This window comes from Mustela putorius, unplaced genomic scaffold (assembly GCF_011764305.1).
Source record: "Mustela putorius furo isolate JIRA1106 unplaced genomic scaffold, ASM1176430v1.1 tig00000228_pilon_pilon_pilon, whole genome shotgun sequence".
Lineage (NCBI taxonomy): Eukaryota > Metazoa > Chordata > Mammalia > Carnivora > Mustelidae > Mustela > Mustela putorius.
The window spans coordinates 32,531,246-32,546,227 of NW_025421322.1; the positions used below are offsets into that span (position 1 = coordinate 32,531,246).

The 14,982-nt window shown below is 40.9% G+C and overlaps 1 protein-coding gene across 14 annotated transcripts in view; it reads right to left on the reverse strand.

Annotated features, from left to right (window-relative positions):
- Window positions 1-8,212: 8,212 nt before the first annotated feature.
- The window catches only part of TMEM71 (transmembrane protein 71), a 30,477-nt gene continuing 23,707 nt past the window's right edge, over window positions 8,213-14,982 (reverse strand). For 10 of the 14 annotated variants that reach the window (XM_045078138.1, XM_045078140.1, XM_045078139.1 and 7 more), the window contains 2 exons: window positions 11,938-11,999; window positions 8,213-8,719 (listed from right to left, as the gene is read on the reverse strand). In XM_045078138.1, the coding sequence (XP_044934073.1) occupies window positions 8,568-8,719; window positions 11,938-11,999 (214 nt within the window). In that variant the 3' untranslated portion in view covers window positions 8,213-8,567. Of the gene's footprint in view, window positions 8,720-11,775; window positions 11,837-11,937; window positions 12,000-14,982 lie in introns of all 14 variants that reach the window. The other 4 variants (XM_045078143.1, XM_045078141.1, XM_004743576.3 and 1 more) reach the window with 2 other exon arrangements.

The window sequence follows — 14,982 nt, forward strand, 5'->3', positions numbered from 1 at the left end:
TAACACCCCTCTAGGGTTTCTGTGCTGACTCTGAGACAGAAATAATAAGTAAACATTCAATTTTTTTCAGTGCCAAGAAATAATCAAATCAGAGAATTTCTAAAGCTAAGTTAGGATAAGCCTTGTATAAAGAAGCATCTTGGAAATTTTAGATACAGTCATTGTTTCCACCACAACTCATGGCCCTCCTGCTCTCTTTCTCTGCACCAGCCACACCATAGTCCTTGCCAGTTCTGTGTTGGATCCTGTCCAGCCATCTGCTCTTTCAACAATTACTTATTGATTACTTTCTAAATTCCAAGCACCCTTCTGTGCCCTGAGGAATCAAAGAATTCCTGACCCTCCTGGAGGTTCTGCTCTGGGGGAAAAAAAGAGGCCAGAGATAGGGGAAGCCAAAGACCAAAACCAAACCAACCAGATAATAAACTACATATGAACAAGAAATATCATTTCATAAAAGGAGACAGTTCAGTTTCTGGGGGTAGTGGAAGTGGATAGGGAGAACATTCCTAAAGTGGTTGAGAAGTCTTCTCTGCAGAGGTGGTATTTGCCTGATGAGAGGAAGCTGGCTTTGAGAAGTTCAGAGAGAAGAGTGTTCCTGCCAGAGTGTGGCAGGTGCAAAGGCCCTGAGGTGGAGATGAGCCTAATATATTATAGGAACAGAAAGGACAGCAGTGCTGTGACCATGACATACTGAGCAGAGAAAATGAAATGTGGGACAGGTCTCTTCGACAGGAAAGTGAAATGATCTGATGTACCTTTTAGAAAGATCACTGAAGCTGTTGTGTGGAGACTGGGCACATTAGGAAAGGAACATGTCAGGTAGGAAAATTTCTGCCTTGAAATAAGTTGCTCCCTGGTCTTCAAATGTCCCTTCCCATTTTCTTCACCTTCCAAGTTCATGCCCCTTCTTCAAGAGTATTTCAGAAGGATGCACAATAGCCAAAATGTGGAAACAAGGTTAATGTCCATCAGTAAGTGAATGAATGGAGGAACAGAAGTGGTACATCCATACAATGGAATATTACTCAGCCATAAAAGGAATGAAGGCAGACAAACCTTAAAAACATCTTGCTAAATGAAAGAAACCAGACACAAAATGTCATGTACTGTATGATTCAACTTATACAAAACATCCAAAATAGGTAAATTCATAGACTGAAAGCAGACCAGTGGTTGCCAAGGGATGGGGGAGCGGTCACTGGGCTGACCACATAATAGCTACAGGATGTCCCTTTGGAGTAGTGAAAACATTTGGAGCTTGATAGAGATGGTAGCTGCACAACATTGTGACTATACTAAATGCCAGTGAACTGTATACTTTAATTTTATGCTATGTGACTTTCATCTCAATTAAAAATTTTGAAGGAAACATTTATTCAATTTTTTTTTCTAGCAGACAGGATAAATGTATTCAGACTAACTTCAGTTAGAAGGAAGGATCTATTGGAAAAACACTGATTCCTCAGAGACTTCCAGAAAGAGCTGGACAGGGGGATCTGGAGGATACATAGGGGATACACAGCCCTGGCTAGCTCCTGCCCCTCCTCCAATCACTCCCATCCCTGGAAAAAAGAGAATCTGATTGACCAAGCTGTGCCCCACACCTCCATGCTCCCCAGGGTGTGTGGTCTGGGTTTGAGGTCGTAGCCCTCCCAAAACCCACAGACTGAGGGAGGGAGTCATTGAAAAAGGGGAAGAAGCAATACAAGACAGAATAAGACAATAGATGTCACCTCAAACACCCCTCAATTTATACATTCTTTCAAAAGTCTCTGTCCGGTCAATGTTTGGGGAGCATCTCCCCAGCTGGCACCACCTGGGCGCTGGGGAGGGAAGTGGTCTCTGCACTCCTGGAGCTGTAGTCATGAGGAAAGATGCTCACCAGCCCTCTGCCAGTGGGCGGAATGCTGTGTAATGCAGTACAGAGGACACTAGGGAAGGTTTTCCGTCTGTCTCTCTGTAATCCAGGCAGAGGTGGGAACACCACGTCCTCCTTAGGTCTCTGTGGCTCCATGGAGTCACCTCTGTCTTATTGCTCATCACACTGGTATCACCGCTTCTTTGCTTGCATCACTCATTAGACTATAAGCCTTGAGCTGCACGGAGCTCAGAACTAACACAGAGGCTGAAAGTTGGTGGGGGCGGGGGAGGAGGGAAGGAAGGAAAAAGAAGGAAGGAAGGAAGGAAGGAAGGAAGGAAGGAAGGAAAGGAGAGAGGGAGAAAGAAAGAAAGAAAGGGAGGAAAAAAAAGGGAGGGGAGAAGGGAGGGAGAGAGAGAGAGTGGAGAGGAAGAGGAGGACACGCTGATACATTAGATGCACTAGATTTTAGTTTATGTCCCGCTGCCTTTTTGATAAAGGGTCTTTAAAACTAACTTTTGAATGGCCGTCTTGAACTCCACACTGGGGGTGTGGAGTGAGGTGGCTTTCCTACAGGGTGACAGCTGATGGCTGCCCTTTCACTAAATCATAGCAGGGGGTTAGGCCTGTCATCTGCCAGAGCCCTCTGCTTCCAACAGGACACTGGCTGCATGTTTGACCCCAGATGGTGGCTGTTTCCATGCCCAAAGTCCTTCTCACTGGGTGGCTTGTTTTCATATCTCATCAACCTTGCAACCAAGACAGTTTTCTTGGATAAACACCAAGATGTTGGCAGTGGCTGTCTCTGAGTTCAGGGATTATGGGTAACTTTCTCTCTTGTTTATTTGAATGTTGTCCTTTTTGTTTAAACAAAATGACGGTGAGTCACTTTCAAAATAAAGAAAAATCAAACTAGGCATTTCATGACAATGATGCCTTTCTCATGCCAGTATTGAAGCTCACTTTCTCTTCCTTGGTCTTCTCCGTGACAGTAAAGTGATAGTCCCCTCCACTTCAGAGAGAACCACAAGACACAGACTCAGGTCTGTTGTATAGAAGAGCTACAGAGAGGCTGAGGGACAGGCCCAATATCACAAGGCTATAATTGGCAGGTAGCCAAGTCATTCTCTGTCTGTCTGACTGCAAAACTCATGTTGTCTTTCCACTACTCTGCCTGCCGTTAAACACTGGAAGGAGTATTTATTCAGCTAGACTGGCTCAGCCTTGACCCAGCCTGACCAGGGCTTGTCTCTTCATTCTACTGCCTCACCTCGTCACTGAAAAATTCATGTGGTCCCCGATATCAGAAGAATGACTTTCATCACTACTACTGTTACTACTAGTAATAGTAATATTGGTAGCTCCACTTGGGAAGAACTTCCTATACGTCTAGCACTGTGTTAAGCTTATGTACTTTGTCTGCATGTGGACTCATAAAAGTACTGTGAATTAGGTAACAATGTTATCCCATTTTATGGATGGGAAAATTAAGGCTGAGAAAGATGAAATATCTTGTCCAAAGTGACATAACAGAGCCCAGCCCCAGCCCTGGTCAGCCTCCAGCCCAAATATCACGTTGTACTAGTGCTACTTAGCATTCAAAGGACGTGATTCTGCAGACAAAGAATCCAGGAAGATGGGAAGGTGGAAGGCTCTAGGTACTTGATTTTTCCTTCCACTGACAAGGAGAAGGAGACAGGGGAGAAGAAGCAGTGCAGCTGCTGGCACTGAGTTTCAGCTCTCTCCCCTTGCCCACAGCAGCTCCCTTGCAGAATCAACTTGAGTTTCACCCACACAGAAGTATGCCATCTCAGTTTGGGTTGGGCTGGAGGATGTGTCACCTTCTCTCCCCGCAATTCGCAAAAGGACATTTTGCATTGAAAATAAAAGTCCTGAGGCACCAGCCTTTGTCCCCTCTGCCCCCACCCCCACTCCTGCATTTCATTTTCTTTGTTTTTCTTTCTTTTAAGGCTACAAAAGGATAAGAAAATTTTTGCAAAGTGGTTGCCAGCTTTTAGTATCCACCTGCTAAATTGCTGCCCACCCCCTAGGTACCCCGTCTGGCTCCATGGCAGGTGTAGCTTGCAGCTGTAGCCCATTTCACCCAGCATGGGACAGATGGAAGGGATACAGCCATCGCAGCGGGATAGATTTTTTTAAAAATACACGACCAGACCTTCATCAAGGCCTGGTAGGGAAATGTGGCATTGATGCAAAGTATGCCAAGTTAGCAGGTGTCTGCTCTGCTGTGTTGCATGAGCAATAGTGGGATTCCTTTTGGGGAGGATGGGGGGTTGGTTGGCATCCCCTGTGGCACAGGCAGATCATTTTGCATCTGAGTTATTTTCAAGTGACTCCAGTAGGTTTTACTTGGGGAAACACTGAGGGGAAATGGCACTGGAGTTTTAATAACCTGAGTAGAATCTGGGCTTCGCCAGTTATGAGTTGTGCAACAGAATGAAGCATGCATTCTGAGATCCACCATTCCTCATCTTTAAAATGTGTGTCAGAGTTGGCTAGAGCTCACCAAACATCCACATGCTCCTCTGCATTTCCTGGCCTTTCCCCCATAGTTGTGCAACTTTAACACTTACTTGTGGCATGTAAGGGAAGGGACACGTCATCCCGCAGCCCAAGGCACTTAAGTGGGCAAGCTTCGAGGTCAAGGGCATAGTTAAAAGATAATGGAGACCTGCCTGGTCCACATCAGGCACTACATGGGTTTGCCTGCTACAGCAACTATAATATGAAATGATCCTTGGCAGGACCATGGGGGGAATTATAGATAAGGCAGATACAACATCTAGAACATAGTAGATGCTCCATCAGAAGAGCAGGTCTTTCCAGGAGCTGGGTACAGCTATAGAAGCCTTTACAAGCAGAGGTCTTCAAGTAGACCGGACGATGCTGGGCAATTTGTGACATAGTGTTCATGTGAAATCTTGGACAAACTAGATTTGAGAAACTTGAGTTACAAGAAAGAAGGTAAAGTTCACAGTTTGGCTCTTTTCATTTAACCTCTTGCCTCACGGAAAGCTTTTCCTAGAGTTAGTGTTTCTGGAGAGAGTGCCTGGGGCAATATTGGATCTTCAAAGTCCCATGTCCTTCTCTTTTCATCTTTCTAGGAGTAATCAATAGTGGGAAAAGCAAGGACTGAGGGGTCACACAGACGTGGGTGTAATACCTAGACCTCTTACTTTGCCCTCTTTGTGCTTGGGAAAGTTATCAAAGCTCTCTAAGCTTAGCTATAAAATGGTGGTTTTAATACCTGTTATTAAACCAATAGGACATATGAGAGATAGATAGATAGATAGAACCAATAGGATGTATGATTGATAGAAAGAGGGAGAGAGATGTAGATTTAGAAGGATCTAGATGTAGATCTAGATATCTATTGATATATATACAGATGAGCCCTGACTTACAATGGTTTGTCTTAGGATTTTTTTGACTTTGTAATGCAGAAGTGATATGCACTCAGTAGCAACTGTACTTTAAACCTGTTAATGTTACCTTCATGACAGAGGGACTTTAGACATGTGACTAAATAAAGGATCTTAAAATGGAGAGATTATCCTGCATAATCTGGGTGGGCTTAATATGATCACAAAAATCCTCCTAAAAAAGAGGCAGAGAAGGCCAAAGTCACTGACAGCAGAAGCAGAAGGGTGTGTTTTGAAGGAGGAGGAAGGACCCCGAGGGCCAAGAAAGGTAGGCAACCTCCAGAATTTGGAAGAGCAAGGAAATGGAATTTCTCTGGAACCTCCAGAAGGAACATGGCTGCTGACATCTCGATTGTAGACTCCTGCAACTCATTTTGGGGCATTGGACCTTCAGAACTCTAAGATAATAAATTTATTTCGTTTTAAATCGTCAAGTCTGTGACAATTTGTTACAGCAGTGGTAGAAAGCTTATATGATTGGAAAGGAAAAGTCCTGGATGCAATAAAATAGAACATCATTATAAACTATTCTTCTTATTTCTTTTTTAAGAAAGGATTTTCTTTTTTTTACTATCTATTTGAGAAAGAGAGAGTGCGAAAAAGAACACACGCGGGATGGGGGTTGGGGAGGGTCAAAGGGAGGGCGAGCAGATTCCCTGCTAGGCAGAGAGCCAGAGGGCCTGGATCCCAGGTTCCCGAGCACATGACCTGAGCCAAAGGCAGACGCTTCACTGACTGAGCCACCCAGGCACCCTAATTATTTTTATTTCTGCTTCTGACTTGGAAATCATGAAAATTCAGTGACCCTATATAAACGTGTGCACAACACAGGGTCACAGGAAACATAAGGAATTCTCAAGGCGTGCTCTCCTGATAGAGCATCAAAATGAAAGTCTCTCTATGCAATTAGCTTCCAATTAAATCCCTCTTCAAAGCGTGTCATGAATGTGGTTTGAGACCACCTTCTGATAAGTTTGCTTACTTGTTAAAAAGACAAATGTATGGGACACCTCCCAGATCTACTAAATCATCCTGCAAATCTATTCCAAGCTGAAGATGGTGGCAGGCTAACTAATGGTCCTGGAATATATGAATATTACCTTCTAGAGCAAGAGGGATTTGTAGTCAGGATTATGTTAATGTTTTGGGGATGGGAAGATTGCCCTGGATGATTAGAGTGGAATTTAAATGTAAATACCCGTGTTCTTTATTTTTTTTAATATTTTTGACTTTTACTAAAGAAAGCATAAAGTATTGAATTGTACATTTATGATCACTATTATTTTAAGAATCAGTCAAGTCTTCATCTTACCAGCATGTTTCCAATACTTCCACATATCCTAAATAACATATCTCTCAAAAAAATCTTGAAATCTCCTATAAGTAACCTGTTATCACTTTTCAATATAAACATTAATAATACGATTTCTTGGGTTTTCTCTAATTTTTTTTTTCTTTCTTTCTTTCTTTTTTTTTTCATTTTATTTGCCTTGTATCTCTTGGCCATTGGTACAAGATCCTCTGGGATACTCTGGTGTGTTTTCCCAGAATATTACTTAACTCTCTCGTAATCCTCCAGTCATTTCTGGTGATAAGGGAAGTTGACACTTCGGTGGTCCCTACTCTCCTCGTCTGCCCTACTCTACACAGTCTTTCATGTTCGGGGTAAATCACAATTTTTTTTTTTTAAGACTCATTTGTGATTGTCTAACACCTTTTTTTCCCCCTTTGGGGTAAATCATAATTATAGACGAATACATGTGTCCTTTGGGAGAGAGGTGAAGGGAGATTTCACTGCAGACGAGGAGAAGGTGATGTGATGCTGGAAGCAAGCTGTGTGCCTGGAAGCTGGAGAAAGGAGCCACCTTGCAAACAGAAGCCGAAACTGGCAAGGAAAGAGATTTTTCCCTGAACCCCCCAGAAGGAAAATAGTGCTGCCAAACTTTGATTATAGACTCCAGAGATATGAGACAATAAATTTGTGTCATTTAAAGCCACCAGTTTGTGGTAATTTGTTATGGCAGCTATAGCAAACTAATAGTGTCCAAATAACGAATTGCAGTCGTGACTGCTCCTTATGATAGATAAATGATAGATAGATAGATAGATAGATAGATGATAGATAGATAGATAGATATAGGCACATAGATATACTTTGCTGACGACCTCATTTATTTAGTAGTACAGTACTTTTTAAAATCAAATTCACTAAATACAAATAATACAAAGAGTGATATTGTAATATTATCATTTTAAGCAAAGACAATTTTCTCCACACAGGTGTCTAGCTGGAGAATACCCTACATAACAACTTTGAACTGCAGGCTACGTTTGCCTCAAGAACATATTCCAAGCAAGAGCAATGATAGGGAGCATCTTCTATACTTCTATGTCCCTTCACCCAGCTGAGCGACTGCATTTTTTATGCATTTCATTTTTATGCATTTCAAGGCACTTTGATATTTTGTCTTTTGGGGGGGGGCTTAAAGATTTTTTTCTTTTATACCTTTATTTTTTTAAGGTTTAATTTTTATTTATTTGACAGAGAGAGACAGAGATCATAAGCAGGCAGAGAGGGTGGGGGAAGCAGGTTCCCTGCTGAGCAGAGAGCCTGATGTGGGGCTCGATCCTAGGACCCTGAGATCATGACCTGAGCTGAAGGCAGTGGCTTAACCTACTGAGCCACCCAGGTGCCCCCTCTTATATCTTTATTTTAATCGCTCTTAAGTGAAAGGTAATCATGAGCTCAAGAAGACTGAAAACTTTGTAAGAAAATGGCTCAAAAGAAGAATGTGCTTTCCCAAAGAAAATCTCTTTTATGCCCATTTTCCATTAACCTGCATCTGCTGACACCGACCCCCACCCAGCCACTCTTCGGGGAGAATGGTGAATTTTTTTCTACATTGTATTTTATGCTCAAACTGTGATTTATTTATTTTCAAGTTGGTATTGATTACAGAGACTTGCTTACATTATTCGATTAAAGCACTTCAGCAAGGAAGAGGCGTTTGCGGGCAGGCCCAGGAATCTGCATTGTTACAAGTGCCTCATGGAATTCTCTAAATGGAAATTAATGTTTGAAAACCATGCGTCAGGGAATAAGAGAGGAATATCTACCCAGGTGGTTGTTTCTCTATCACAGTTTCTAGTCTGTCCTTTTCAACTGCTAGTGTTGCAAAGGAAACACAAATTAATACTATTTTCATGAGCATATTACAGTTACGAGGACACAAATGAGATTTTTTTTAAAACACATAACCAAATTAAAATATTTTTTTCTCAATTATCCAGCTCCTCATTCTCCTCCAATAAAACAGTTGATTCCAAGCAGACTGCAAATCAGACAATTTCTGGATATTCAGATTGAAGGCATTCATCAGAGACATTCTTAAGTGGCTGTCAAATTTTGGCAAACCTAGATCAGAGAAGAGAGAAGAGAAATGCATGATTCATCCACATAGGCGTGAAATGTGATAACTACTGCAATCACTGTGTGCATGGGGGCACGCGCGCGCACACACACACACACACACACACACACACAAGCTTAACTAATTGTAACTAGGAAGAGTGGAGCCTCAACTTGGAGTAACTTTTATTTTTATCGCAGCTTGGTACTTAGTTAACCACCATTTCATATTGTTTTCTTTATCCACCTGCATCGCTTCCTCCAGAGCAGAAATCCTTACAGGGTTTTCCCAATATTTCTACTTGCTAAAGTTTATTCATTCATTCACCAACTGTAGAAACACACATTCTGACATGTAGGAGTCGAGGGAACAGATGTTACCCATCGCCTTACTATGACATCAAAAATGTGCAAAATGCACCCTGCCGATGCCAACACATCATTGGTAACAAGGGATACCTGCGATGACCTTCATTTGAAAGGGGCACTTGGGCCGATGATGAGCCATGTGGATAGTCCACAGATTCACAGACTTTAAATTGAACAAATAAAGTGGTTGAGTGAAAATCGCGTTATAGGATGAAAAGAGATGGACTTGAGAGGTACGAAGTGTGAAAGAATAGAGCCCTAATTTAATCGACTACGTACAGTGCAGAACAGGTGGGGATAGCTGCACCACTAATGTTTGTGGAGTTGAATTAAGTGCTTGCACTCCTCCCCCTTAGGTTTTCATCCTTGATTGCTAGAGCAGCCTTATGAGTCATCCTTACCTCTTGATTTTAATAACCATGTCTTTGGTTTATTGGCTTCTGGATATGTTTATGTGTGAGGGAGAGAGTTACAAAATGTTTGATATACAGACACAGAGCTCTTGGCTGCAAAGGAAGTATTTTAAGAAATGATGCAGCAAATACATACAAATTGATGAATATTCATGGTATATGTACTATTCTCAAGACATTGAGATGCATACAAGAATAAAATCATTAGCCCTTGTTTTCATAGGTCTTAAATGCAATAGTGTGTGTACAAGAGGCTGGGGAGAGGGCAGCCAATGGGACAAAAATAGAGAGGGAACAAAAGAAGAACAAGGTAAGTACAGACACAAATAATCAAAGGAGGGATCTTATTGAGGCTGTAGATGAGTGTATGTAGGATAGAAATATCATCATCATCCTGATCTAATTTCTTTTAGGAGAGAACAAACAAGGAGCTCAAAACAATGGCAAGTGCTCTGAAAGCAACAGGTGACACTATGCCCTACAGGTGAGACTTTGGAATTCCAAGAAGACGCCCCTTCTTCCATACCGCCATCCCTCCCAGACTGGCAAAACCACTCTCCTGATGTTCCCCCAGCCTCTTTGCTAACTCTGTACTTGCACTAACCTTATTAAATGGGACTTCACCTTGCCCTTTACATGTCTCTTTAGACTTTGCAATCTTAAGGCCTTGGCATAGCAGCCTTGGCACCTAGAGGCCATGTCTGACAGTTAGGAAAGACTCCATATTTTTCTCCTGGGTGCAACCAGACATTCAGCACAGCACAGAATGCATCATAAGTTTTCAACAAAGATTTAGTAGGCTAAGTGATGTCACTTTAGAAATAAAGGGGTAAAGATTTTAAAAACCATTTTGCCAAGGTTCACACAGTTAATGTGCAAAGAATTACCTAGAGAGGTTATTAAAAAAAGAAGGCTCCTTGGAAATTCTTGGATTCAGAAGAGCTGGAATCAGGAGAGAAGCTCTCCAGTTGGTTCTAGAGCAGATGTCCCCATCCCATGCATTGAGAGACTCTGCTCTCATTACAGAATTCTTAACCAGATGATACCTATATTTCTGATTAATTGTACAAGTTCACCTTAAAAATCCAAAGAGAAAAGATTTGAACAAGTCACACCATCTGACAAGCAACAACAATGTTTTCACTTCTGAAAGTGGAGGTACAAAATGGCTCTTTGTGTGAATATCTGTTGTTTAGACATTGTTGGTTAGTCCAGTCCTGAATGGTGTGACATCTCAGGCCAGAAAGTTGAGTGTGCATGCATTTTTGTCATTAATGCCAAGTGAGGTGCACTCCAAAGTTTCTGCAGACCTAGAGAGTGACCTGTAGCTTGAGGGAAGGAGTGAGTATCTTAGAGGAATTTAAGTCATTAATATACAAGGGCTACTGAATAAGAATTTTTTGGGTGGCCTCAGGACCCACTTTCCTAACTATGAGGTTAAACAAATCTTAGCTATATCAATGCCTGCCCCCCCCCAGAAACCCTGGAATGTGAGGAAACGAGGAAACAACGGGAAACATCAGTCAGAGTGTCAGGAAATCAATACTGGCTAGAGTCCCAAACAAAATAAATCTTCATTAAGTCCCATTGTGATTTCAGAATTAACACAATGATTTCATAAATAGGGCAACATTGTGTCAAGAGCAAAGGTCAGTAAACTAATTTGAATTGTAGACATCCATCTGTCTCCAGTCTATGGGAGCTGGCCTCTGGCAGCCATATTGAAGAGAAGGTAATTAGTACCATCCATCTTTTGATGGGATGGTGTTTTGCAGACTGTTTGAAATTCTGCAAACATCTCACTCAGACCCCAGTAACCCTTTGAAATATGATGAGCCATGGCAGTTAGCACACAGGGGGCTCATTACAAGAGTGAGAGATGGCAGAGAAACCACACTTTGTAACTGAGACCACTTCACGGGCAGTTTGCCGGTTATTTGGGAAACTATAAGATAAAGTCCTCTCAGTAAGAGGTATTTATAAAGGGCAGTGCTATGCATCTATAAAAGCACTTTGAAATTACTTAAAATTTCTAAGTTCATGTTATTTATTAAGTCCTACCTCCTCAAAGCTTAATTGTCTATTTTGAGGATTTTGTAAGAATTTAAGAGACAGAATGATAATGCCATTAGATTTTAGCATGAACAGGAAGTATTCTTAAGGACAAGTGATCAGGACCTTTCCTGTGTGTAGTCATTGTCATCTATTACTCAGCAAGAAGCATTCTCAGAGAGCAGATTATAGTCATCTCTGACCAGACGGTGATAAGCCAATACTTACTGAGCATAGGTGGTGGTTTTGACATAGCTGGCAAGGCCAAGAAATAATGGCTTGACGGTATCTTGGACAAGAAAGAGAAAATAGTTAAGAAATATTTTTAAATGACCCAAATTGGAATAAAATACAAGGATCAGGGGAATAACTTGAGAAGTGGCTACTTACAGGCAAGAATCACCACCAGTGAACATGTGAAGACACTGACTAATATTCCTTCCAGAAACCATCTGAAACAACAGGATTTCTCAGGTTTAGCAAACAGATTATGCCTTTCAAACACATGAGATGTTCTTGTAGACTAAAGGCTTATGGTTTACTTTAAGAATTACAGTAACTATAGTAATAACCGTATTGTGGTGTTACTGAAGGATAGACATGGGGGTCAATGGCAGAGAATGGAAAGACCAGAAGTGAACCCATATGGATACAGTTAACTGAGTCTTATCAGAGGAGAAAAAGCAGTTTGGTGGAGAAGGATATCCTTCTCAGCAATGGTGCTAGAACAATTGTATATCCACATGCAAAAGATGAACGTCCACATACACATCACACCTCAACACAAAATTGAACTATGTAACTCAAAATAAGCCATAGTCTGAAATGTAACCACAAAAGTATCAAATATTTAGAAGAAACAAAGGAGAAAATCCATAGACCAACTGCTTTACAACCTTGCCCAAAAAGTATGTTAAAATTCTGTGGTTTTTTTTTTTTTATTAAATTTTATTTTCTCAGTGTTCTGAGATTCATTGTTAAAATTTTGGGTTTTTACTGATCTGATGGGTATCGTTTCACAGGGTGGAATTTTTTTTTAGAAGATTTTATTTATTTATTTATTTATTTGTCAGAGAGATTGAGAAAGCATCCACAAGCACGGGGAGTGGCAGGAGGGATGGCAGGTAGTGAGCAGGGAGCCTGACATGGGGGTCTGATTCTAGTACACTGGCATCATGACCTGAGCCAAAGGCAGACACTTAAGCAACTGAGCCACCTAGGTGTCCACAGGGTGGATCTTTTTAACAGAATCATTTACTTATTGTTTGTATTTTCAAAAAATGAATCACTGAAAGAAATTATAAATAAATATGGAAGGGAAAGGAAAATATCACTAAAAAACTCCACTGGCCTAAAGCAGCCATTAATAAATATTGATGAATATCCTTTTAGACCTTTCTTTGTATGCATTAAAGTTATTAAACTGAAACTTAACCAATGTACAATAAATCATTTAAAGTGCCCATCTTGGTTTTCTTTCTTTCTTCTTCGTTGTTTTTTTTTTTTTTTTTTTTAAATCCTGAACTCCTCTATTCCCTACCCAGATGAAGATATGGAATATTTCCAGCAGCCTCTAACATCTCCTTTGCTTACTCTTTTCCCCAGAGTTAACCTTTCTTTCTTTTTTTCTTTCTTTTTTTTTTTTTTTTAAGAGAAGTAGAGAGGGTTAGGAGGGACAGAGGAAGAGGGAGAGACAGAATCTTAAGTAGGTTTCATGCCTAGTGCAGAGCCCCACATGGGGCTCAATTCACAACTCCAAGATCACGACCTGAGCTAAATCAAGAATCAGATGCTTAACTGACTAAGCCACACAGAGGCCCCCTTGACTACTTTCTTAGAGTTGTAATAATGGATTCATTTTGCCTTTTCTTGAATTTTACATGTATCTGCAATCATACACTCTTTTCTCTGAGATTCATCCATGCTATTATACATATCAATAATTTTTCCTTTAACCAATCTCTTACTTACATAATCTTTTTAAAATTTTTGAATAACTTTAGATACACGGAGAAGTTGCAAAAATAGCACAGAGCATTTTCATTTACCCCTCACTGAGCTTTCCCAGGGATCAGTATCTTATACTGATCAGTATCAGTATCTGATCAGTATCTTATGACACTATGGCATAGTGTCATAATGAAAGAACCAATATTGGTACTTCACATTCAACTCCACACGACTTTTGGACTTTACAGTTTTTCCCTAATTTATCCATGTTCCATGAAGCCATCCAGGATGCCTCATGACATTCAGTCATGTCTCCTTATGTTCCTCTGGGCTGTGACAATTCTCAGACTCTCCTTGGTTTTGATGACCTTGATAGTTTTGAGGAGTCCTGGTCAGATAATATGTAGAATGTTCTCAATTGAAGTTTTTCTCTGATTGGACTGAGGTCTGGAAGACCACAGAGACAAAGTGCCATTCTCATCACATCATATCAAGGGTACATGTTATCAGTATAGCTTATCTCTGGTGATGTTCACCTTGACCATCTGAGCATCTGAGGTCATATTTGACAGATTTCTTGGCTGTGAATTTCCTTTTTTCCCCCTTTCCATGCTCTGCCTTTTTTCAGGCAAGTTTCTAAATGCAACTCCCACTCAATGGATGGTGAGTTAAGCCCCTTACTGGGGTTGGGGGGGACGGGAGTTGGGGAGGTTCGTATCTAGAGGAATTAACCAAAGAGGAACATTTCATTAGTTGTCCCATGAAATAAAAGTTTCCATGATCAACTAAGGTTGGGAAACATTCATAGATAACATCTTAACATTAAGTTAAATAAAGCTAATCATGTTTCTTCCTTATGCTATTTCACTGGGTCTATATTAGGCTAATGCACATATGATTCTCTGACTTGGGATACACAATGCAGAATTTTGCAAACTTATTTTTAACCACAAGACCTCCCCCACTTTTTGTTCTTTTGGTCCCACTGTAATCTAAAAATATTTAATACTACTTAAACCTCTTAATTATCAGGGACACTTGTTTTAAAATACAGATTTTCACTAGATCGGAATTAGTGTCTCAAGGGCTGGGATCCAGGACTTTGTATTTAAAAACACAACTCTTCCAAGTGATGTGAGTATTTAACCCTCAAGAGGTGGGACTTGAGAGCAAGCAACACTTGCTTACCAGAGTGCAAACACCCAAAGATCCCAGGTCTAGACCATTTATCCCTATTTCATTGATTCAACAAACACTGATGAGCCCCTGGCACTGGGGATACAGAAGTGAAGGAGACACACAATGTCTCCACTCTCATGGAGCTCACATTCCTTCAGGGAGAGATAGGTCATTAACATTTAAACAGGTGAACACATAATAGGTCACATGGTGATAAGTGCTCTAAGAAAAGTAAAGTGAGGCATGTGTGGTATAGAGTGGTATGCTATTTATACAGGGTTGTCAGAGAAGGTCTCTCTGATGATG